This window comes from Zootermopsis nevadensis, unplaced genomic scaffold (genome assembly GCF_977971745.1).
Source record: "Zootermopsis nevadensis isolate Lab colony 2312 unplaced genomic scaffold, Znev_1.0 Znev_ptg000001l, whole genome shotgun sequence".
Classification (NCBI taxonomy): Eukaryota; Metazoa; Arthropoda; class Insecta; order Blattodea; family Termopsidae; genus Zootermopsis; species Zootermopsis nevadensis.
The window spans coordinates 15697049-15724458 of NW_028259133.1; the positions used below are offsets into that span (position 1 = coordinate 15697049).

The 27410-nt window shown below is 33.9% G+C and overlaps 1 protein-coding gene across 2 annotated transcripts; it reads right to left on the bottom strand.

The window, feature by feature from the left end:
* Positions 1 to 988: 988 nt before the first annotated feature.
* On the bottom strand, positions 989 to 27219 carry E(Pc) (Enhancer of Polycomb). 2 transcript variants are annotated; one of them, XM_022070727.2, is made up of 12 exons: positions 26841 to 27219; positions 26135 to 26273; positions 25955 to 26055; positions 22362 to 22502; positions 21857 to 22113; positions 20337 to 20475; positions 19524 to 19817; positions 17627 to 17778; positions 16833 to 16958; positions 15374 to 16293; positions 10505 to 10892; positions 989 to 9722 (listed from the first exon to the last, which is right to left on the bottom strand). In XM_022070727.2, the coding sequence occupies exons 1-12, from the start codon at positions 26991 to 26993 to the stop codon at positions 9608 to 9610; spliced, it is 2925 nt and encodes a 974-aa protein (XP_021926419.1). In that variant the 5' UTR covers positions 26994 to 27219; the 3' UTR covers positions 989 to 9607. The 2 variants fall into 2 exon arrangements, with proteins under 2 accessions (XP_021926419.1, XP_021926421.1); XM_022070729.2 differs by lacking the exon at positions 989 to 9722 and having other exon boundaries at positions 10757 to 10892; positions 15347 to 16293.
* Positions 27220 to 27410: the final 191 nt, after the last annotated feature.

Here is a 27410-nt window from a genome sequence, read left to right on the forward strand (position 1 = left end):
AAACACATGGAATTCTTTGTCATATATTCGTTATTATTGTCTAAGCTATATGTTTTGATCCAACTGGATCATCATCAGGTATTATATACCTGAGTGTGAAACACCGTTTAGATATGGTTAGCATGCCTTAAGATAAGTGTACAAATTGACACGTTTATTCAACAGGCCGTGCATACATAAGTATATGCCAGATTATGACCTAGTTATGTTGAAAGATATAGTCAGACAATTAAATAAGGGTTGCATAGGTATATAACAAATTAATACAATTTGAAAGGACATTTCAGTTGAGTAAGTAAATGACTAACATATTAAACACAAAACTGATTCCAAACAGATTTAGATTGTTGTTTGATAGTTTTGATTACATAAAGACATTTACAGCAATGGGACAACAGTATTGAAGGGAATTTTGGATGATTGTTAATTGTTTCCAAACATGGCAGAGATGTTGAATACCATTAAAAAATTCTGAATGTAAATACTAAAAGCTATTGACAATGTATATTCTTATAAAGAATGAGTCCACGATGTCTACCATAAACCAGATATAATCTGAATTACCATCACCATGAAAACCACCAATCTCTCACCCCATTTAGATGTTTAAGATGTTGCATACAATTTACGATGTACTGTAGCAGGACAGCCATAGTTACTCCTTTGAAGCAGACATAATTTGAATTAACAAAACATTACCTTGTATTTGTGCAGCTAATTTTCAGTTATGCTTGATGGTTAGGGAAGTGAACAACTAAAAACTAAACAAATTAATGAAGATGATGTAAAACTGTATAAAATTCCTATTCAAATTAGAGCTACAGTATCTGTTGCACCTCTATAGAAGATTATTAAAAGAACATCAATTTAGTTATGCCACATTTCTCTTCCATACAAGAAAGCTTCAGTGCTAGTGTCAAAAAGATAATACAAGTAAGTTGTCAGGGGCAGGAGATGGGCTGCAAACTTTGCGATGAAAACTGATAAGTTCGATGGTTCAAAGTTTTATTCTTTCACACTTTGCATTAAGACAACTATTTACACAAATACAAATTCAGCATGTACTGTATGTTCCTTCCTTTATGAAGGAAGTTATGAAGTTTTTCATCCCTTAATATATACAATAGTTTATTAATATCACCTTTTCTGTTTCTTTAAAATAACCCGTAAACAGATTTATGTACAGCTAGTATTAATTGGACATGCGAATTCCAGCAGAAGTCTCCAATCTCCTTTTTAAAGACTTCAATATTATTTTAACTAACAGTACTCGGGGGATGCAAAAGAAAAAGTTGCCAAATTTATTTAATGACCAGATTAATTTGTAAGCCATGTACAGATTTAAAATGGTTTCTCTTATCCCTCTGTTTAACATTAGCATATTAAAACACATCATGTAAATACGGTATAAAGGTTGATTCTTTTTTAAATAACAATTAGGAATGTGAACATACCACGCACAATCAACACCACGGCAAACCACAGGACTTAACGAAGAAGTTTTAAAAATTGTTAACTTGATAGCTCATACTGTCATTACCCACAAGTGTTTTTCCTCTTTTAACTTCATCTACAGCATCTTGAATATGATTAACATTTTTTAACTTTCTAGGTGACAAATTGGTAAAACTATCACAATTCCCATACAATGTGCTCTTTGACACAGTTGTTTACTTCAGCCCTCATTCCCTAGATGTTCATTATAACTAGTATTTATAAGATTGAATGTACAGTGTAAACCGCATTTATAATCCTTTCAGGTTATTTTTGCAAATGTCTTGCACCCAACAAGTACTGACTCTCACTGACATGACAAATTTTAATTTCAATTGGATTTAACACAGCAGTAATTCAAATATAAAACTAGCAATTAAAAATACTAATTACTGTAACACCTCAAAATAAGTAAATATATAATTCCACAACTGTGTTCATGAAGTTTATTTAAAAGGGCACCTTAAGATTCCATTAGCTTTAAACAAGGGTAAATGAGCATCACATAATTTTCTTATACGATTTTCATCATATATGTAAGATGTGTATTACCATAATGTAACAAGTTTAATTTTGTTAAAATTAATGCAAAATATAGGTCTCAAATTTTCTCAGATCAATAAAAGTACGGACTACATAGCCTTAACTGCAAATATAATTTAAAAGGATTATACATGTTTTGTGTGGCACATTTCACGTTTTGTTAAGAAGGTGACTTAAAATAGTGATCTAAACAGCAGCCCACATAGCTTATCTACGTTTTTACCAATGGAATTATTACAGGTTAAAAATGAATAGAGGTATCTAAAAGTGGCTAAAGTGAATGAGAATCTCCAGTGTAATTTTGGTGACAGGGCATGAAAATGTGGTACTCTGGAAATGAAAGGGAAAGCCTTTGTATGTTATTTTTCTTTCAACTGACAGGTAAATTACCAAAGTTAAAAAATAAACAATATACATATGTACAAAAGAAACTTGTGTTATTCGTATAAAATGCTTGGTTTTAACAAGTCTAATGGTGGATTTATCACCTGGACTGATTTCACTTATGTTTTACATCAATTACAACTGCAGACAGATTATTACATACAGATTATAACAGTAACTTACAACTTCTTCTTTTTTTAAAATCAGTTTTAAATGTAATTAAAATCAGTTTAAAGACTGTGGTAAACCTTGTCATACAAAATCTGTTAGTGTAAATTTTTAATATTGGTAAAGTTGTTTGCAAGTGAATTAACACTTCTAAATATTGTTTATGTGGACTCACCATTAGTCAGAACCATTTCAAATTCTAAGCGTATTCAGATAACAAAGCACATTCAGGTCTTGATTATTATTATTACCATATATATTTTGTGTTGTTGTGAGGATATTTGTCATCTTGTTTTATGTTCAATATTACTGCAGTCTATTTTGTCAGCTTTTAAAAAAATACTGATCCAGGAGAAGTGCTGTAATCAACACATTATTCATATTGTATGTAAATGACTAATCATTAAATCATGGAAAACAAAGCTTAATGTATTCACACTTACAGTAATAAAGACGTTTTCACAGAAAACCAACAATGTTCATACGTAATAGCACCGTATTAATTTTAGGTATAGTTTCATTCACACATCATTGCATCATTTTGAGCTGCATTTATAATTCATGGAAAAAAGACAAAATCTAACAAAAAGTGAGATTTTATATCTTCTTTCTGTCTTATCCCACAATTCTAAAGCCAGTCTAATTAACACAGAGTTCATATTATTCATTACATAGCAAGATTTTTTCACTTACAGCAGTTTCAGAGACTGAAGCACGATTACACATGTGCAATACGTCAGCACTTTACACAGCTGGGTTTTGTAGCCTCAAACTGTCACATGCTATATTAACAACTGTGTCAGAATCATACATGACTGATAGGAAATTGCATACTTTATATTGTAATATATGGTGGTCACATTGTCATTCATTATGAGTATAAAATAATTCTGATGGCAGAGCTCAACAACTGAAGTTAACATTTTTGGTCTGACATTACTTGATTCAGTTTTTCTTAAAAATAGTTAGCTATTGAACTCAAGAGTTTCTACATATTACAGCCATGTGTCGACAATGCAAATGAAGAACCCTCTCAAGAAGACATAACTGCTAATTAATTTATATATCTAGGTTGGAGTAAAAATGTAGCCATATAACAAAGATAAAGGAAGGATTCTTAGATACACAAATTAAAACTATGCACTCTAAAACCCCATTCCTTTCATATAAAGAATTGTGAAAGTGGAAATTACAGACACTAATATGAGTTGCAAGGATTTGAAACACAAATTAATCATGTTTCAAATATGATTATGATATTCAGTCAATACCACGTTTTTCATTATTCAGGATTACGTACATGGCAGGGAACATAAATCACAAAATGGCCTCTAAGTCAATACAGCCTATATCACAGCCTTGAAGTTACAATGTAAAGATTATAATTCATATTTGAACAATATTCTACATCAAGTGCACAATCTGTAGTCTCCTGTCCAAAGTAAAGTCTCTCGCAACTCCCCAGCATTAACACACACATATATACTCACTCATAACATTCAGATTCTCCAAATGTATACACAGGCTTCATTAAGAGGACTAACATAGTGCCTATCAACAGTACGTGACAATACACAACAAATAAATTCAGAAGAGAGCAGCATTTCTCAGTGCTGTCAAAACACATACAGTGTTCATTTTTCCCCCACTGAATACAAATTTATCTCATCCACCTGCTGTACACAACCACAAGTGCTTTTATATAAATCACTCTGTCTTATCAAAATGATCTTCTGGTTGGAAAATTAATTAAAAAGGTGCAACATTGACAATAAAAATACATACACGTAACATGTTAAAAGTCTCCTTTAGAAATACTGAGAATAATTTTAATATGTAAACATAATTCATGCAGTGTGAATGGGTGAGTATATTCAAGAAGTCAGCAGTATGATTAAACATACATTTTACAATTACCAACTAAATTTATGAACCCCAATTTCATTTTATAAGCCAAAATGCATTGTTCTATCAAAAGCACTTAGTCATGTGGGTGTAAATGGCAGCCATATAATACAAAATCTTTCTATGTAAAATGGCTGCTTGTTTCACACTAAAACCATATTAAGGATTATATATTTAATCTTCATACTTGGGTTCAAAGGGTCCATCACATCTAATGTGAACAGAAATGAGTTGTACTACATTTTTAAACCATTAGAAGATATCAGATTATTGTTCTAAAACGATAATGATACAAACCTGAAAGTGGAGAATCTCAACTACAGCTTAAAAACATTCTACAACATATTACAGAATGACAAGAAAGCATAAAAGCACAAATCAAATGAACGTTCAAAGTACAGCAAAAAAAAATAATTTTTCTGCTACAAATCCTCCTCCTACACAGATCCCTTGTTCCTACAATTGTATCCTATCAATAAAGCTTTCATAAGACCAAAAAGAAATATCCTCTTTCTCATTTTTAACTTTCTCTTCACTATGGAAGTGGCAATTAAATAAATAACCTCAGAGCAAGACATATTTACTCTGATAATCTAAACTAATTTTGAGCTGTTTTAAATGTGCTCTTCTCAGTATATTAATGCTGCCCCATTTCAAAGTTTATTAGGAACATTTCATCCAAAATGACAACAATTTTGTTTTTGTGTTTTCAGTAAATGCTATTTCTAAACAGAAGAGATATCCAATATGTATTTGTGTCTTAGTACCATAAACAATGGATCAAAAGATATTTAGCATATACAGTATCACTACATCTTTTATAACAATGCAGAAATACTAATTCACCTTATCATTTAATTTTACTCACAGACAACTCAATTAAGAATATCATTTTTTTATTTAATTAATTTAACTCCTTTAAACATCACAAAACTGTGATATTTTCCCTTCTGTTTCACCAACCTTAATATAAACTACATACAAGAGATCTGTTTGCATTGAAAGTCATAAGTTCCACCATTTCTGACCCAGCAATTCCAAAGAAATATAATTCTTACACTCTGTAATATAACATTCCTCCTGGTTAAGTACAATATGTGAATTATAAAAACAGGGAATGACTATTTAAGGGGTTTTACAGTTATCCATTACCATTTACATTGAGCTTTACTTACAGGAAAGCCCCATCTCAGATGGCAGGTGAAGGTTAAATAAAACTTGAAAACACTCTTCATAATATACTGTAGTTCAAGCCATTAATACAAAAATATGAGGTAATCTTTTGCCAATTATATATCTGATTTAATGTGTATCTCCTTCCAGGTTTGTGTTATTTCTTAACGGAATATACAAACTTTTATTTACGAACACAATTTCTTGTGTTCATTACAATGCTTTTAATAAGTAAGAATGACCAAGAAAAAGTCAAACTGAAAATTTGCGTCATCACTGCAAGGAAATCCTTCAAGTGACAAACTGGTAACTCAAATATCTGAGTTAATATTGATTTTAAATTGAAGAACAGTGAAGTACAAAGGCATGTTGCCACTGCAAGAAGTAACTGTAGTTTACAGAACAAAGAAATGCATAAGTCTGAAAACATCTCACTGTGTTTAGAAACAAAGTGTCTACTCTAAAAAATCTGCATTGAGAATTCCCTGTTAACTTGCTACTAAGAACTTAAGAATGCCACTTTTATAAGGTAATATGATTATTACTGTGATATTCTGCACTGTAACCCATCACTTAACTGAAACCTGCTTTCAACTGACAGCTTCAAGTTTTTAATCTTTTCATTATTACACGAATGCTGTTTATAGAAAAGTAGAACTGTAGTTATCCAATTTAATGTTCTTTGATTTTGAAATCTTACTCTAGTCTCAACTGCAAACAAATGTAAAGAACAGGTATCTTACTATGTATAACTGAATTAATGTTTGTGTTCAGCACTTTTCAAAAGAAAACAGGCAACCAAAGCAATAACTTGTCTTTTATAAAAATAATATCAATTTTCAGACTGGGAACCAATCCCCCTATTTGTCAAACAAAAGTACAATATTCTACAGCATCAATTAGTGTAATGTAACAGAGACCTAGCACCAGTCCTTAACAAGTAAACATGAATTCCCAGATTCAACACCAAGAAGTAGTTTACAATTACAGTATATTCTGAAAATATGAAGAAAAGTGTACATTTGTTTCTTTAACAGTATCCAAAACCATTAATGTATTTCTGTTAGAATCCTTGACAAACAATAATATCATGATAAAAGGGGTCAGAAATTCTGAACTGAATACCAGGAAATCTAAAAATTGTGTTCAAACTGAATATATTTTGTTTTTCTCACAATGTCCCATTCAAGGTCTACAGTGAGAATGAAAAGATCAGGTTTATGTTTCCAAGCATGATTCTACATATTATTTGTGCCATATTTCTATTGCATTGTTCCTCACCGATTCCTACTCCCCAAGTTCTTCTCTGCTGTCTAATCTACACAAAGAATATGAGTTATGCTATGCTCAGAATTACTGAGGACCGTGGTTATATCAACACATATTCAGACATGAATAATATTGCCTTACTTGGTTCTTGTGATAAAGGGAATTTTAAATCATATATGTGATACAGGATCATATTTCTTTTCAACTTCAAACCTCTGTAAGGTGTTCTTAACTCAAGCAGAAAAAAATCATAACACACATTTTATTCCATGGGTTTATACACATCACTGCAGTCATTACAACATTCTGAGATTTGAGGTATTGATGATGGTGAAGATGTTGATTGTGGTCTACTGGGTTCTGACACTGCACAATCTTGTACATGGTTACCACCGTCTTGAAGAGGAACACATCACCTCCATTTCCAGGTCCTCCAGTGAATTAGTAACCAACTACAAGACCACGCAACATCACAACCTAGTAAACTATATCATTAAAACATTCTTTTGTAAACTGTCATGTACAAATACAAGCATTAGTGTTTCCAGCAGTGAGGAAGAGCAAACATTACAGCAGCCACATCACACATCAGGATCAATACAACTATGGTATGCACTGTCTTGCTGAAGTTCCATCTGCACAAACACTAACTGAATACCTTAATCTTTTATCACACCCCACCCATATCAAATTGGTTTAGGGAGTTTGTCAGCCAGCATTGCAGACATATATTACTGATTAGTACAGTGTGAAGGATAGCCAGCTTTCATTTGACAGTCTCTTGTATAATTTGTTATCCATATCATTGAAGTACAATAACATCTACATGTTTTGTTTGTTTATCATTTTCCTTAATAATTTGAACAGGATTTTTCTCAGCATGTTCAAGTTACCAGTTTTATAAGGACAAAATTTTCTTGACACATCAACTATTACAGAATTGTGGTGACATACAGCATACATTCTCAAATACAAATAAATGCCCAAGTGCATGACCAAAGTATTTTCACCAACTGAGAAAACGTATACAATTACCAAGACTCCAGTAGAAATCCTTGTGCTCTTATATTCATGGCTGCTTACTAATTTTGACTTAGAGGCCACCATGCTTAGTCTAGGTGATTAAAATGCACACTGCAATCAGCGAAGTGGCAAGAGTGGCTGCCACTTCATACCAAAGAGAAATACACTTGCTGCCCTGTCTTGGTGTTTCCAAAGGCATGTTTGTGACATGTTAGTCATCAACATCTGTCTGCATGTTATAGAGCTGCAATGTAATTTTTTTGAAAAAGCTACTACAGAAAGAGGAACAGAAAAGAAACCAGAAGAGATATACAGACTCAAGTGTCTGGCAGGGGGATCCAGTCTAAAAAAAATAAAAAACTTATACAAGTACAGATTTTCCTCCTTCATCTAGTTTACTTTAATTATATCAGAAAGTTCTCCTTTTTACTTAATTACAATCCTGTTAAAATTCTGCAAGCTGTTCTGTGTAGTTGCTTCAGCTTCTGAGTGGTTTCTACATACTTGTATGATGTTTAGTTATTTTATTTTGTGCTAGTAAAAGCCCTTATACTAGTGAACTGTTATCTCCTCCATCTTTTTCTGGTATGTTTAATTGCATCAGCATCTTTGTCCTTTTAATCCACATTTGTGCTTGCTTTTTCCTTTGTTGGTACTTGGTTGTTATAAATATGAATGGATTTAATTTTCTAATCTTTTCTACAAAAATTATCTTCTAAATGAGTGATCAAGGCAATGCTGAATTTCATGTATGAGGTCCCCTCACATAATCTGAAATACATAAACTGCACACATTTCACTTCAAGAATGCATTTATGTGAATCCTCCTGTCCTCAGGTTATTTAAACTGGCGCTTGCATGTTACCAAACCATGTCAGAATACTGTACTGTAATTGTTTTCTTAAAATTCCATATTCTTCAGTTGTTTAACATAATTTTCTTTACATGAAATAAATACAATAAAACTAAGTGTGTGTCAACTCTATATTCTTGCAATGACATAGCCATGAACAGCCTTGAAATTTGTTGTGGAACACGTCCTAAACACAAAAAAGAGGAAATACTTTGTAGCAGAATATTGCATAAAAGACATAGGAAGTGTTCCATAAAAAATGGACTTCAAAATATATGAAGCCAAACACTACGGGCTATTTTGGGATTTTCCATATTTCTGATTATTGTATTCACAGAAATATTACCGTTATAGTGTAAGGCCACCAGTAACAACACAACATGCACAGATATTAATTTCAATTAATAAATAAAGGTATTTTAAAATCTGCTGCTCAGTGTTGCATATACTGCAGTCACAAGGACAACAAGTGATCCTCTTTATGTACTGTCACAAGGTACAAAATGTGTCTTACGCAACTTCAGCCACTACTTATGGCAAGAAAAGATGCAAATAAATGTACTGAACTTCCCTTTACCTACAATACCGCTTTTATCTATGAAACTTCTCAATACTACATTGTTCTCTGTTTTGTGTTCCTTCATAGAAACTACCATAATTTCTATCTTCAATTTTACCTTTCATCCAATCTTTCACCATACCTTACAATTTCATCTGTAGCATTTTTCCCAAAGTCCTACTAACAAATTTCATATTCATTCTTCAATTCCCGAACAGATGGGTTGTTTTCCTTCATCAAGTGACTTCCATGGGGAGGGAATTGTTTTTCCTAACAAGCTGCTTCTTGTCAACACACAATTGGTTACTTGCCTTGTCTTTACTGTTCACATCACCTTCCAAACCTTCACCACTGTGGACAGACAGAACAGTCATCTCACTATAATATCATTCAATGTGGAGCAATAACAAAACTTAACTTCATACAAGTCACTTAACTCCATATTTTTGTTTAATTAGAATAGTTTGCCATTGCAAACCTTTGGGTTCACTCTGATTCAATGAATCAAAGCAGTGGTTCCCAAATTTCTTCGGTTTGCAAAGCACCTGAACACCATAGTCCTCTGCAGACTAAGAAGAATTGATTTTTATGTTATCATTTGAATGAGGAAAAATATTACTAGCAGGAACATTACATACTATATTGTGGTCTGCGCACCTCAATAAATAACAACAATAATAGAACTGTGAATTGGGAAGAGACTTCCATTATGGCAGAACAGCAATGCTCCACAGGAACATAGTTTGTGAACCAGTGAATGAAAGTACAGCTTAAAATCTTAGAAGTTTCATGTGCACTTCACAATAATGTGACAGAAACAATCTGCATCCACCAATGCATATCCGATGGGAGGCCTTTAATTAAATTTGGAATTTACAATTTCTGATACATGAAATTATGTCTGTACATATTTAGGGAAATGACACCTTCTCATGACATTTATCATCATGTGCAGTGTCACATACTTAGCCACAAAATATAAACATGAATGCAATCTCCATAAAGACTCATAAAGACAGAACACATTTCTTATGATAAATATGGGTACAGTAGACAATGCAAGATTTACAAAGAATAACTCTTGCATGTGTGTTCTTAGTTTACTCCTTAATCTTACATTAACTCTCACTCACCTGTTAAGCGTAACTTCCCCTGCAACGCCTGGTTCCTGTTTAATGTTCGCAGTAGCAATAATATCACCACCACCATCACTACCAGCAGCAGAAGCCATCACAGGTGGTGTTGTAACTGAAACTGTTGATTTTGTTGTCACTACCATCCTGTTGTAGTTGTGTTGAAAGTTGCCTGTAGCTGATAGTATCTGCTGAGTTGCAATGAGCGTCCGGTGGTGGTTGCCACTGAAACTAAGCGTAGCAGAACTAGTAGCAGGATGAGTTAAAGTGGACGGACCTAAACCTTGATGGCCAAGCTGAAGCGATGTTGTGTAACATGAGTTGGACTGATGCTGGTGATGACTTCTGCTTGTGTGTACTGATAACCTTGATCTGCTAGTGCCTGGAACTGAAAATACCAGTACTTAATAATCTAAAACTAGAAAGCATTTAAATATTTTTACTTAACATTTAATCTCTGTAAACAATAAAAGAGGCATCATTTTCTTTTTTAAGTCTTCTATATGAAGAAATATTCTGGTATAATTCTCATTTTGATTCTTAACATTTGTATTAGGTAAAATGTGTAGTATGTTAATAACTTATATGGTCATACAGATTCAAACTGTGCTAACACAGATATGATAATATGTTTAAAACAAGTCTCATCATTCTAAAATCACCTAACAAGGTGTGCTGGCATTATAATAATATTTTGTTTGGACATTATCTTTTACCTATCTATGAACATTTTAAAAATTAAAACAATATAAACATTACAAATTTTAAAATTTATATTTTGGAGACTAGCTCTGCCTCCTTCTTCAAGTAAGAAGGCACCTACTGTGTTGGGCCACTTAGATGGAGCTAATCTACATCAAACAGCCAAAGAAATAGTCATTTCCTCATGGGAGGTGTACAAGATAATCTTCAGAGTATGAACAACTAAATAAATTTGGTAGAATTCATAAGAGAGACACACTATTCAATGTAACTCTTAAAAATGCTACTGGCCCACAGTAGCATTTATACACTGAAAAGCACTGCACTTATAATTTATTATATTTCCTCATTTTAAAATACTTGAGATTGGAGGATGCAACTTCGGGGCACTATTCAAATTTTCAGAAAATGATTAAGGCCATTAAAACAATTTTCTCAGCAGGATTTGAGGTTTTCATGACAGTAAGTACAAAGATGGCTGTCTTCTGGGTTGTAGCACCATATAGTCTAATAAACGTTTATCAACATTTCAGAGGTCCTTGCTGCCTCAATCATCAAGGCAATGACGAGTGGCTTTCCATGCAGAAGACTTCCGGTTCAAGATCAGGCTGGAAATAATGCAGATTTTTCTGTATGCCTCCCACTTTCCTCACTTATAATTTTGTGTATCACTTTTGTACCACAATATCAGAGAACTTAGAAAAGTGAAGGATTTACTCAGTCAAGTTTCAAAATTGTGTCTCCTCTTAAATCTGTTGATCTAACCACTATAAGCTGAAAATTTTACATGAAGAGAAATGTGCAAGGCCTTCTCCTTTAGGTGGATGCCATCTGTGGAAGAATTACCATCATATGATTGCTTTAACGATACAGCAGAACTGATTCCATTTCTTCCAGTGGCAAACACTACAAAGATATACCCTGCCTGGAGAAAAGTCCACACTGGGCATTACTCCCTTCAATTTCTTCATAATTTTTATAACTGTGTTTAGAGTGAACACTGAGAGAACCAACCCTGATGCCAGCTCGACACATATTCTAATAAGCGCAAGAACTTGTGCTACAATACTTATTTTATCACTTATTATAAATGCTTTCCACTTTGGTTTAGTCAAGAAAAACATGTTTTTAAATGGACTATCACATTTGCATATACAGGTAACCCTCGATTTACGCCGGGAATGCGTTCCTCGACGAACCGGCGCAAATTGAAACTCTTTTTATAATGTAAATCAATGGGAAGTCAATGACATGCATTCCTGGCACCCAAACATTGGCGAGTAATATAGTGACATTACATTTAAAGCTCTGAAATAACATAAATAGAATAAAGGGTATTTAAAAAATATATTTCATACACTTACAATCGGCAAATCGTTGGTCCCCGCGATTGACTGCGATTCTTTCATGTGATTGATGTGTACAGTCATCTCTGCTGTTATGCGATAGTTGCATTCATGTAAGACGAAAACCTATAGAAAATCGCGTAGTAAAAATAACCCCAGTACCTCCGCAGAGATTAAATTAGCCCTTTGTAATTTTAAAGTGCCAGGAATGAGACTGCATAAGAGCAAACTCGCATATGCAAAAGTTTGCATTTCACAAACAGCTTTTACCGATTCATCGATCTCATTGGAGCAAATTCGCGTTAACGAAACATACATAATTGCAAAGGTGACTGTATTTATAATCTTTATTCAAAATCAGCGATGTAAGAATTACGATTTAGTATAAGAATCAGTACGAGAAACATTGTAAAACGTTATAAATAATGGTAAAATATATTTTTTTCCCTTTTTGACTTGCTGGTTTCAAAAGCGGCATTATTCTGAATCAGCGCAAATTGAGGGTTACCTGTAATGCCTAGTGTTGTATAGATATCATCAACTTGCTGCTGAAACCAATGACTGCAGTCACTCGAATAAAATGGTGAACATACAGTACGTTTGTGCCTGTGAATGGCTCAGTGAGAAAGATCTTTCACATCATGTTAAAAGACCATCATGCACAAATAACCAAATGCCTTACTAAGACAAATCTTTGCATGTGTGGAACAGCCGTGTAGGTTTCACTCACAGAAAATTGCATGAATAAAAAAGTTATTTTAAAGTACTATGTACTGGTATTCTATAAAAATTATAAATTTTTCAAAACAGAATGCAAAAGAACATGCAAATTTTGAAAGAAGGGTGTCAAGTCATGGAATCATAAAATCAGTTCCCATGTACATCTGACCGAGACCAAACAAGAGTGTGTAAAACATAAAACCTGAAAGTGCAAAATCAAAGTTTCACTGTTAGCATAAGTTCAATGTCACTGCTTCTACGAGTACAAAGACACTCTAGTGCGATAAATTTGAAATCAAGTATACCTAATCTAAATTCATTATACCCAAAAAAAAAAATGCAGAGTTTAGAAGGGGAAGGATGCCAACAGAGGTGACATTTTTCCTTGGGAAAATGTGTAATCTTGGAAAAGAAGTAACTTATTTACAAAGTTTAAAAAGATGTATGAGAGAGACAAACAACATTTCTGAGAATACAAATCCTATGAAACAGAATATCAAAATATGGAATAGAAAATACATATCAATGCTGCAATAAATGTATATTAATTGATGACAAGCGATATGAATTGTCTCATACAGTAAGAGGAAAAATTAAATAATGATGTATCAACCCACACTTCTTTTAACAGCTAAGATGATGGGATAGTACATACAGAAGGAGTGAGCAAACACAAACAGCAAAAATAATTAATTCACTAGAAAGGATGGAAGGAGAAGACCAAAACACACAGTGGTTACATGGACTAAATAAAGTAATGGTAGGAAAATAAATGTAATGATCTGTACTTATGGCATAATGGGAGCAGGGGACATTACTTCTGCTTCATATTTGAAAGGTTTAAACCCACACTACCAGTTATCATGTTAGTTCTAGCTAAAATTGTAAACAAGGTTTGGAACTCATTTGACAATACATATTAATCATACATGTATATGCATACACAAACAAAGTCAGCATGAAAATTATCACCCACCCTGGTGAATACACTGATCACAGGTGGATATAAACTGAATTCTTGCAACCACAGCTGTAATGTCAAGTACAAGACAAAAATTTACTACATGATACAAACATTTGGATGACATCAAAGTTACCTGTTAATAACATACCAACTTTAATCCATATAATTATATTATGTATTACTATTTTTCACATGCAGCGTCTTTCATTTAAACTTAAATATAATACATTTTTGTTATATATCTCTGTTTATTCAGTAAATAAAAAGAAATTTCTGCAACAGTCTTTCATATTTCCTAAAATAAACCAAATGTTAGAAGGATTTTCATCAAAGTCTGTAATTCCTGAGGTATATATGAACTGTGGAGTTAAAAAATCACATTCAGAGGCATAAACTTTAAGACATGCAACACAAGCCAGTATAATTTAACCTTTATCTTACTAGCGGTCCCTGTCTGGGAACGTAAGTTGTGTACTCAGCCCTACGCGGAGTGGAACTCAAAACTTGCAACATTTTAAGTAGACTTCCTCTTTTAGGGGCTGCAAATATTGAATCACTTTCTATAGGGTTTTTACAAGGTCACCCTGAGCTGTCAACCCAGAAACTATAACCATAAACAGCAATAAACATTGTTATTGTCAAGTGGGTTTCTGCTTCCTTTTCAGACCCCCTAATCAAACCTTCTCACATTCCTTGGCATGATCTGTGAAAATAATGTGTATCCACTGAAGTGTGGTCATTAGTTCACAACCATGGCTTCTACCATGTAGAAAAAGCTTCCAAACAAAAAGTAAAGTTACTAAGGCCTATTTAGGCAATTAAGATATTAACTGCATTTTTTAAAAAACTATATGTATTCTCTGTTCTATTCGAATAAATATGGCTTTTATTTTGTCAATTTATCATGTTTATTTTAGATAATATTAAAGTTTTCCGTAGAGCGTGCACAAAAGTTTAAAAACCTACAAAGAAACTCCGTAGGGCTGCTACCACTATGCCATTTAAATCCCCGTCATTTAAAGGTTGAAACAACATTTTTTAAAAAGTAAGAAAATTATGTATGAAAGAGAAAACATTTTGTACAGCACTTACAACAAACCAGCTAATTACCTGTCATTCATTAAGCAGTGCACTTACATTCTGTAGAGATGGGTCCATTGGTTAAATTCTGCATTCCCCCACCAAACCCTGTAGAAGCAGCACCAGAAGCACGAATTAACACATTCTCACTTGCACTAGTTGATGGCATTGCCATGCTGAACCCACCACTAACACTAGTACTTGGCTCATGATTCAACACTAATCCACCATTACTAAAACCACTAATGTTAGAATTACTGTTTCTTGTAGATAAAGGACTAGTTAGGAAATTCGATGTTGATGTAACGGTTGACAGATGATGTCTGTGTCTTCTCCTATGATGGTGATGGTGATGGAAGTGATGATGTGAGTGATGATGGAGAGCAGAGGGATGATATTGATTAGGGGTAGATGTGGGAGGAGTGTGGTTTGTAACAGCAGATGCTGAGATGGGAGAGAGTGAGAAAGGGTCATGAGCAGTGCTAAACCTGAGGCTGGAACTTGGCTGAAGAATGAATTTCGAACATCCAATAACGGGATCCCAGCTACTAACAGGCGGAGATGAAGAATCCAGTTTTCTAGACGAGTCCTCTGTAGTGATTCCTGACTTGGTTTCATCGGGCGAACTTAGGCTTCCAGACGCTATTCCTAACCTTTCAAGAATGTCGAGGCTTTCATCATCTGTTACAGATGGTGGAAATTCAAACAACTGTGAAGGGGAATTCGACATGAGTTCTGAAAGGTTCAGTTCTGTGGTAGTCACATTACTACTTGTGTTATCCAATGAAGACATGGTACTGGAATTATTGAAGACATTGTCCGATAATGTCTCCACTTCCACGGTTAACGTAGAACCATCAACACCAGGCAGACCACACAAGAGAGGTTCTTCCCGTGAAGAGTTGAAGATGTCAACATCTGCATCTTCGCCTTCACTGCCAGTGGACAGAGGAGGTGTTTTCGGTCGGAAGTGTAACCTGAAGCATTATTCATGTGTATCAGAATTAAGGTTTCAAAGCTATAATGAAACATATGAAAATGATCAAGGATGGTAAAATTACTTATAATACTAAATGATAAGAAACATTTCAACAAAATCTATTAAATAAATAGTACTATTTTAATTACTGACTCAACAAAACAAAATCACATCATTTACTATTTCCAAAAGCATCACTATCCAGATACCCCCATTAATACAATCAGTATGTTCTTTTGTTTAGTTCCACACTGCCAAGCAGCCATTTAAGATGTACTCATATCAGCTGTGCCCATTATCAAGAGATTATCCAAACTTGCAAATAATTATTGACTTTTATTACTCACTGCATATGAAGTGTTGCATGTATTCAAGATGTGAGCAATGTAACAAGCAGTGCTCAAGAGAAGTGACAAATCAGCATCACTAATGCATTATAATTCAACAAAACTGAAGTAAAACAATCTCATTAACAGATACAGATAGTTTTATTAATAAAGAAGAGGATTATGTATTTATTGACAGCTGGCCACTCACCAGTCATTCTTGATTTCTGACAGGAATTGGTTGTTGTTACGAGAAACTGTCCCAGAGTCATGAACAGTAAAGTCAAGATAGGCGAAAATGTCATCCGCCTCAGTGCTTGCTCGGTCTAGTATTACTCTGGAAAGCAATATGAATACCATACACATACTGTACACAAATCAATTTGTAAACCACCTCACTTTAGAAAGTATGCAGCATTAGAGGTGGTTATTTTTAAATTTAACATACCACAATATTCCATAACAAGCCTGTTGTATCTCTCAATTCCTCTGATTCAATCTGATGAAACTGGATATGACTGTAAAAACTGGAAGCCAACAAGTGGGCCTCCACTCATACATATAAATGAAAATTGAAGTAAACTCGTACTCTTGTCAAAAGAAGTATCTCAAAAGGTACAAATCCGACAAAACATACAATATTTATAGCATATTTTCCTAATTTTGTGGGGAAATATAAGCTTATTATGGCAGCATAATATCCATATGTCCATGTTCATTGTTAATAATTTTCTCAAAGGATCACTTAATTCAAAACATGAAGAAATTAAACTGTTCAAACTGAAAAGTAATAAGTATTGTTCTCTACAAATTGCAAACAAATCACTGTCTAACATCCTGATGAAACAAAGTTCTTGAGAAGGTGTCACTGAAAAAAATCTGTTACTAATAATTTATGACTTAAACATCACATTCAATCATTACCAACCTCAGGCAGACACTTCATGTATATATGCTATAATGTAAGAAAATGGATGGACTAAGTGATCTAGTATCCATACAAACCTTCCTCCTCGACCTATCCTCCGCCTTGCAAAACCAATGCACTTCTGCTCAGGGTTTGATATAGAGGTAAGGCAGTACCTGTACCTCCTATCAGCTAGACCACCTTCATCACGACTGCACCATGGCCAATTGCCGAGACCACCTGACAAGGGCTGTAAAGGTTTAATCAAACTCAAAATTACTACAAGATGTGTTGTTATAGGTAATAAAATGTTTGTCATGTGATTGATTATTTAATGCTGCTGTTTCAGCTACAGAGGTTATAACAATGCTTCACTAGGATTACCATATGAGATAAAAACTTGAAATTAGGTTCATAAACATAAGACATGCTGCAAAGTAATAAAATATTGTCTATGTGATTTACCAGTTAATTTTAAAGTACTAATGGTACTGTTTCAAGCTATAACATCAGGCCAGTAGTTCAACAAAGATCAATATTCATGATGCATCTTTGTATTACAACATACAAAGGCTACCAATGGCATGTATGTAGTAGCTGTGTTTCAAACAGGTATGATAGTACCTACAACTGATATTTCTTGCAATTATGTATTAGTTACAAATGGTACATCATAACAAGAAAATGTATGTAGAGTCATGAGCTGCTTTACAGCTTCCTTTGTGCAAGATGTGTTGGCATTTATGACCCTTTTCTTTAGTTGTGAAGTTTCAATCTATGTGAGGTCAATACCAATGAAAATCATGCTGCTGCTAGAATGTGTACTCATTAACAGGAGTGACAATTATGGGTATTAACTGAAGTGTTGCAGTTTATAAAAGTAATGCATTTTAAACCTTACACAAATGCTCTATTTTTATCCTGTAATAAATAAATTGCAAAGGCAAAACAACATGTAATAATTCATATGATACATATAACAAACATAGCAGAACTAAATAAACTAACTACTAATGAAGAGCTTTCACCCAAAATGTTTGGCTTCATGAAATGGGATGTGTGTCTTATTTTAGAGGATGACGAATTCACATATATGTGTTTACTTTACTGCATCAAAAATTTAGAAGGTGATGTCCTGAAAAGTATCTACAAAACATCAACTGCATGCTACTTCTTACCACTTATGACTTAGATCTGTACAACAATTTTAAGAAATCATAACCTAGCATGAGTAATCTCTTTCTTAATACTGTAAACAAACTTGAACTGAATTTTTGCACCATTCTCTGTTAAAGTTCTCACACATAAGGTTACACCAACTACAGAAGCATAGAAAAGGTCTAAACCAAGAGTGATATGACTACTGATATTTGCTGTAAAATTAGGTTTTATGAATTACATTCCTCTCTGCATGGACTTTTTTTATACCATTTTCGCTCCTCGTGGAGCATACATGCCTCCTTTATTTGGAGATTTCTTGATCTATTAGGCATTTGGTAGGACTTCTTGGATGAGTAATTAGCCCATTGCAAGGCACTACCTGCACACAGGATGGCACAACACAGAAAGAAGCAGACAAACATCCATGTCTTGAGTGGGATTTGAACCCATGGTCACAGACCAAGCATCCACTGTGACTGGCCTTTGCATGATATATGATTTAAATATAGACTCTACCTATCAGAAAGTTGCTTTAGTAAAATACGAGATGTATCACATTCTTCCATTTAGTGTTTTCCTGAAATTAGTATTCAAATTCATCATCACCCTATCACCAAGAAACAAATGGAAATTTCAGTGTAATGTAACATGCTAGATACTGTGCAACATTTCTAGTAAAACACTGACATCTGAGGTTCTCATGACAGCAAAGATGCTGATGTTGGTCTTCCAGGTTGTAAAGCTACATGGTCTTGTAAGAAAATACCAGTGTTTTGAAGAAATATACTGTCCAGTGTTACAACCCAGATCACCAATATATGAGTCGGCACTAACCGCATGGTAATTGCAGTACTTCTTCCTCCTAAAAGTGAAAGGTCCCTCACTGGGATCAGGTTCCTCATCTTCAGATTGTGGTGACTGTCCAGATAGGATAACATCTCCCTCATCCTCTGAGCTCAAAAGCTCCCCACCAGCAGTACAGTTGTAACCCAGAAGTTCAGTCCCAGAACCCATGGAACCACATCCACTGTGACGATGTCCATGAGAACCAATACCTACAGCACCTACTCCTGTTTTGTGTTTCCGCCTTTTATACTGACGTTTCTCCTTCCTAGGAACTACCTCATCCTGTTTAACAGAAATCATAAGATATTAAACTAAATAAGTTTTAGGACATAAATGCTGCAGATTGGATAAAACACAGATCACTTTTACTCAATAACATGTGCTGTCACAATACCTGATCCTCAATATGTTAAAAGTGTGCAAATATGAAGAAATTTTTCTTTGGAGAATGAAGAGAAATTTTAGAAAAGGAAAGATGGCTGACATGGAATTAGCTCATGTTTGTAGGCAGTGCAATCACACATACAATAACGTGAAACACATAAAACAAGCACTAAGAGATCATATACATTTTAAAGGCTATAATAAATATGCAAATTACCCAATGAAGATTTAACTGTTTGTTCAACATAACTTTTTCTGTTTTTTTATGTTTTCATTTTTACACCTCTGACTTTTGGCACTTGCCGTCTTGTTAGTGAATATAGTTTCATTAATCATCAATCAGTGATATACAGTGTATGCAAATTCCTGAAAAAAGAGTGAGAATTAAGCAAAAATATAAAATGTGCTATAAAGTACCTTGCTTGACAATTTGTTCAACCAGTTCTGGTGATTGATCCCAAACTGGTTTGTGAAGAGAGGAGCAAATGCTGGGCGTGGTGTCTTCAAGGCAGACACTTCTGCCAACATCTGACCACTGAAATCACTTGCTTGATACCTGCAACAAAACAATTCAATTTAAAAGATTCCAAAGGTTATTATAGCCACAGACATGACACCAAATACAAATCAAAACTCTCTTCCATTAGTAATATAAAAGAATGATAAATACATGACAGGCCTTGGCAAGTCTGGACCAGAAACTGCTGCTACCAATAAAGTTAAGATGCAAGAATAAACAGTAATATTGCAAGTTTGCATATTCAGACTGCATACAGGAACAACATTACTGAACCACAAGTTGTGAACAGAGCTTATGATGCTTACATTTCTTTAAATTATGGAATTTACAACAAATGATCAATTTATAGAAATGTGCACAATTTATACAATTACAGTAAGATTCTCCAAAATGGTATCACCTACAAAAGTACATGGTGTTGCAACCCAGAACATCAGTATTATTGTTATGATAAACTCAAACCTCACACAATCTCAAAGACTTACTCTGTCATCATGTTTAATAAATTTTAAAATGTGATGATAAATCTCCACACTACATGCCACATTTAAAAAATATGAAATTTACAGACTCTCAAAGAAGTAGGTTATCAGCATTACATAAGTAAAAAACTTAATTTTTTTAAAAGCTGAAAAATTCCTGATTCTGAGATATGAGATGAAGAACAAAGGAAAGTGTGTGATTGTAACTTCTCTTAGTACTCCATGGTTTGTTAAACAATCTGTGATAGTCTAGACATGTAATAAATAACAGTAAACACAAGCTAAATTTTAGGGAAAGAAAGCACAGTCATAAGAAAGACAAAGAGGCGATCTTCAATATTGAAATATACAATATTTTAAAGAGAATTGTGATGAAAAAAACTAGACCTAATTGATTCAAGTCAGTCAAATGCAAACATCTGTTAATGGACTTGAATCTTCTAGCTGGTTACAGAGACCATATGTTTCTTCTGCCTGAACCTATCAACGTAAAAATCACAACTGAAAGTAAAATTGTGTTCTGTAATGCAATACAAATAAGCAGTTCTAACATTTGATAATGTCACCTTCTGCAGCCTTCAAACCAAAACCAATTTCTGATACCAGGCTTCATAATGAGAAATCACAGATGTTTCTGTTGAATTTTAATTTCTCAAAGAACATGACTAAATACAATGTATGATATACATGGCCTCTTATAATAATAAAATTAGCCCTTCTACCAGACAATGCATACAGAAATGACTAACAATATTAGTCTGTAGTATTCAATAATTTGCTCAGCTACTTAAAAGTCATTTAAACTTAAAATATTCCTACTGATAAACACACTACTAGCAAAATATTCTTATTAGTAAAAAATGATAAACAGAGAAAGCTGGAGGACTTAAATTTACCATTATGTAAATGCAATTATTAAATATGCTACAGCTTACCTCTTTTCATAGATCTCTACTGTGAGGTGGAGATGTTCACGTTTAGTCTTCTCTCTTCGTTTTACAAGCTCAAGAAGTGTAACAGCTCGACTCAGGTCCCGTCGTAGTTTTAACATCTTCTCATAAGATGTCTCATCATTTTTGCGATTCTTACGAGTCTGCATCTTTTCAGTACGACGGCGGAATGCAAGGTAAGGATTATTTGCAGCTGATCCCAACCGATGCTCCGTTTTAACAGTAGGAATCAGAGGATGTTGCTAAAATGTTAACACAAAAAGGAGTAAAAAAACCCAGCAGATCCATTCAGTGTAACCACATCATAGCAAATACTTTGCAATGTCTATGTAGATCTTTTGGGTTGTAATGCTATGGCATTATGACCCAGAAAATCAACATCAACATCTTCACTGCCATAAAAGCTTCAGAACTCAGTTATTCTATAATGTTTAATCAATTTAAACATTAGCTACTTTTAGACAAATCTCATTTCAATAAAGAAACTTACAGTTTTCAGCCTCTTGTTAAGCCAGTAGTCATATACAGCAATGATCAAATCATCATCTTCCTTCAAGAGAGATTTGGCTTCCTGCAGAGTGACTACTGTCTGCCCACTGCCTTTTTCCAAACGGTCCATCATCTCTTCAAACTATTCGATACAAAATTAAAACATGCCTGATAAAGTACCATAGTAAAAAGTAAAGGTAGCAAATAGTACATAACAAACATAAAAACTTCAGGAAAGTAATTCTGGAGAGAATTTCTATCCCCATAGTTGGCGAGAAAGACTCTCATTGGCTAAATGGTATCCTATACCTTTACTGCAAACACTAGCACTATGCATGTAGCAGCTCTTTCCACCACTTAATTCCAGAGGATGTATTGAACCATGGTAGATGAGTACACTCCTTGTTAACATAATGTTGAATTTTGTAGATCTTCATACAGGTCTTGTAAACATGCATGCAAAAACTAAATAAGACTGTAAAAGTATACAGTACACACTAAACAGGTACACTTGACAGAAGGAAAACAAATGTCAGTACACAAAATTAAACCAACATAAATTTGTTCACTTTTTGATGACCATAAAGTGAAGCTATTTAGTAAACAGAACAATTAACACTGCAATGAATTCTTCTTCATCTGCCATAATCCTATTCTGGCTTCAACTTGCCATTTCTGAGAACGACCATCATGTCTTCTTCCTTGTGGATGATAATTAAAAAACAATAAACTCATCACTTATAGTAAAAACATTAGTTCACATGCACCTATTCACTGTTAGCTGATACTTTTTCAGATTGGTAGAAATCTAATAAATAATCAATACTAGGGTTTCACTGTCTGCTGTTCACTGTTACCATATACACACACACAAAATTACACATACCTATAACTTTTTTAATATACACTTTAAATTTCCACTTACCAGAACAGTAAATTAATTGAATGAAACAAATACATTTCGGTGCAATCAAAACTCAATCTTATGCTGTCATGAAAAGTGACATAAAGCTGTCCAATCTAAATAAAACGTAAAATGGCTCTGACGGCTTTTCATAAAATTCTTCAAGATTTAATTTATTCAAAATAAGTTAATCCATTCTACACTTGTTTCTTGTGTACAGACAGATGGACAAAGCAACTTTAGCAACGATCCATACAGTTGCAAACATACTTAATAAGATAGTTTCATGAAAAAAAGGATGGAGAAAAATGTTTATCTTGCTTCATTCTCTAAATAGATGAGGTACAGTGTGTGTTAGCTTGATTGGATAGAAATGTGCTCTTCAGGACAATTTTAGTCTGTATAGTGCTTGTTTCACATATGACATTTTGACAGTGACAGATCAACATTTTACAGAAACTAACAAAAGTGGAAAGATGCGCTCAGTTTTAGAGTTCACAAAGTTTCAAAATCATTTCTCTGTAACTTTATTTCTCTGCAAATACAGTGCTCATATGCTGTAGATACAGTGAGTTTCCTAGACAGGGCAGCCATGGAATGAACCTAATGCAATATTAAAAAGAAATTCAAACCATTTACAATCTATAAAATAAAAATTATATACTAACAGATTCTAAATTGACTTTACATACCTGCCTAAACAGTGAATTATTTAAATGCCTGGTCCTTTCATACTAAGACATTACATATTATTATAGATACAAAAAACCTGACTTACATTCATCTCAATTCAGATCATGTTAAAATATTAATGATCAAACAAACCTATCGCCAAATGCTTTCAACCTCTGCCAAAAATTTATATTTATCCAACATCAAGGTTGTAAACTTGATAATTCGTCTTCCTGAGACCATAAAAAAACTCACTGTAAAAACATATTACTCACAATGCCAATCTAAAACAGAACACTATATTACTGTTCATTTTTGGCAAGTAATCAGAAATGGGTATTATTTTAGGAGCAATGACTTGTTAAAAGGATAAAATGTTATCTTTTCATGTCCTCAACCTTGTGCTGTTTTCTTGTGACAGAAATAAGCACTAACCTATCAAATGAGCCTATTATCAACTGATTGCTAAATTGGATGATTAAGCTTTGACTTACTTAACAATATCTGTTGAAAAGCACAGGCTATATGATGCCAAAAATTACAATTACCACAAAAAATTAACTTTTATCATTTGGGAACAGTAGATTTAAACCCTTACACTACACGCCTGCCAGCGAGACTTCACCTTTAAACTTAACCGTTTAAAGGTAAACTAGTGTGATGCACGGACACAGTTGATAAAAGATAATTTCAAGGAAAGTGCAGTTAGTCAATTTTAAAAATTATCCCAAAATGTTTTTGACTGGACTAAGAAAAATCACAAAATCTTCACTGAGGACAGATGGAATCTACAGAAAGTCGTGTAGTTTCAGAGACGCGAACAGATGAAGAGACAATTCTACTAATAATTTAGTATATAAGAGTCCAATTCATGCCTAAAACTGAGTTTCTTGGTCAATACTTTTGTTCTCTATAGTGCACACATTTCCTTCTCTTTGTTCATGACATCCTCTCATCGCACACTATTACCACTTCAATACTCCTTCTGGGGTTTTACAGCTGGGATCCAAACAGTACATACCATAACATAATTTTCCATATTTTTATTTTTCTTATATTCTACAAACATACTGAAATGCAGAAAATACTGTTCAGATTCCCAGAACTTCCTATTGCATATGACTCATGTCTTTCTCATTCAACCTTGTGGTAAATGAAATCTATGATAGAATACAGTACTTAAAAACTGACAGGTTTTTAGTTAAGGTAAAACAAAATATATATTAATCTGTAATATAAGCTTAACATGTCACCAACGATAGTAAGAACAATTATGAAAACCAGTGATAAAATTAAACACAGTTCTAAAAATGTGAGCCCCAAAAATGCAGTATACAAGGGGTACAGATAATAGTTTGGAAAACATTGTGACTATGTAGCAAAAAGATACAAATCAGCAAAATGTGTCTGCGAGTTCATCTTTATTTAAAAATACAGTCAAGTCACTCTCTCAGTACTTAAAACAATGTTTCTGTGACACAGATTCACCTACCGGCCACAAGATTGGGTTTAAGGCAAGCAGTGATTGTTTTCACAAATTTTAAATCTGTGTATTCACAACTGTCATTTGCCTGGAGAGGCAGCCAGCACAGAAGCAAGTCTTCAAGCTAAATTTAAGATAATCAATGAGAACAGTAGATATTGTCCCAAACAGATTTTAATGCTGATGAGATTGATTCGTACTGGAAGAAATGCCTACACATATATACAACTCAAAAGGGAAGAAAACTACCTAAGGTTTCAAAGCTGTCAAAGACTGCCTTACACTTCTCTTTGCTGGAAATGCAGAAGATGTCATAATACATCAAATTTCTAGAACAAGGTTTCTAGGTACATGCAACAGGTTACTTAATCAAATCACATTTACATTTAACTCAAGTCATATATTAAAAATAATAATTTGTTATAAACACATCTTATATTTATGACGTACTTGACTCATATTCACCATCCAACAAATTTCAACATATCAAATGAAATTATCATACAAAGAATAATTTTTAAACAAGACACAGTACCTTCAACGGCAAAAGGTCCATCTTCTTGGCCTGTGAATGAACCCATTTCTCATCCTCTGAATCCATGTCATAGTCTGGGATGTCTTGCTCCATTGCAAATGCTGAAAGACAAAAATATATAGTATTCAACATGTGCAATTTTTATTAATCATCTCAATTAATTTTATAAATTAACCTTACGTTGCATATGGATGAGCTGTCGCGGAAGTTTGTAGTCGAGGGGATAAATCTTGTTGTATGCTTCTGCATCAGCCAAGTCTACAACCTCAGGTGTGGGGATGATGAGACCTGTGCAAATAGCACGCTGAAGATGGTGTTCCTGTACATGACATAAAAATGCTCCATAAGTTCTATATAATTTTTAATTAAAGTCTAGAATTCATTATGGTTTGTTATCTGTAGCATTATTTCTAATAACTTAACTCACAGCAACAGGAGTGGGATTTTTATGCCCCGGATCATCAATTTTATAGTTATATGTCATCTCAATTATAAAATCATACAACTTCTACCCAACTAAAAATAAATTAATGTATTCCCAACACTATTTAAATTAGTAATTGTGCACAAAGGCAAAGACTAAAAAGATTATGTTCTTCTGTGGGTGAAAGTGGATGGTAGGTATTAAAGTAGGGTTAAGTTTAAAATCAAATTACTATGAAAGGGCACTGACAACTGTTGTAACAGTTGTACTGGGAAGAAATCATGTTTATTTATCACTACATGGTGCAATACAACTTAATTTCGTTGTAATCAACGTAAAAATATCAAAATAAACATGCATCAAAACATGAGACTACCATCTAGCGGTTATACTTCAAAGTATAAAATCAAATATGGCTGACCAATCACGCTTTAACACTACCCTCTTTGTGAGAAAACTTACACATTCCTCCTCCTTTTCCATTCCACTTGGCATTTGTGGCACTGCTCTGTTAATTGCCGAGTAGTCGGGTAGATCTGGTAGTTCTTCAGACATGTAAATTGGCATGGGCTTTGAGGCGTCCAGCGCCCGAGCCCGAAACGAGAGCTTGCTCATTTTTGTTGACAGGCTACGAACACATTGGCCACGACAGGTAAAACTACAGTACCGTGCCCTTGCAGGGTCCCGGAGGGTATATACCCTGCACTAAATAAACCTACGATACCCTTATTTCGTTCCCATTATGGCAATTCATTCACACTCAGTCACAATATTAAAAATAACACTTCCAAACTTGTATGTAGAGCTCGTTTTCTTGGACATCATGGCGGATCCATACAATTCGGTACCAACATGCAATGCGCGGGAATTGACGCATGTTGTTGGAGGCTTATCCAGTGTTAGAATTTATCATTTATAAAAACGTAACACAGACATACAATCATGTACAAATGAAGGAATATGGGGAAAATAACGTGTCTGTTGCTTCTTCATTCAACTGTCCACCAACAAAACATTAACATTCCTCGCAAC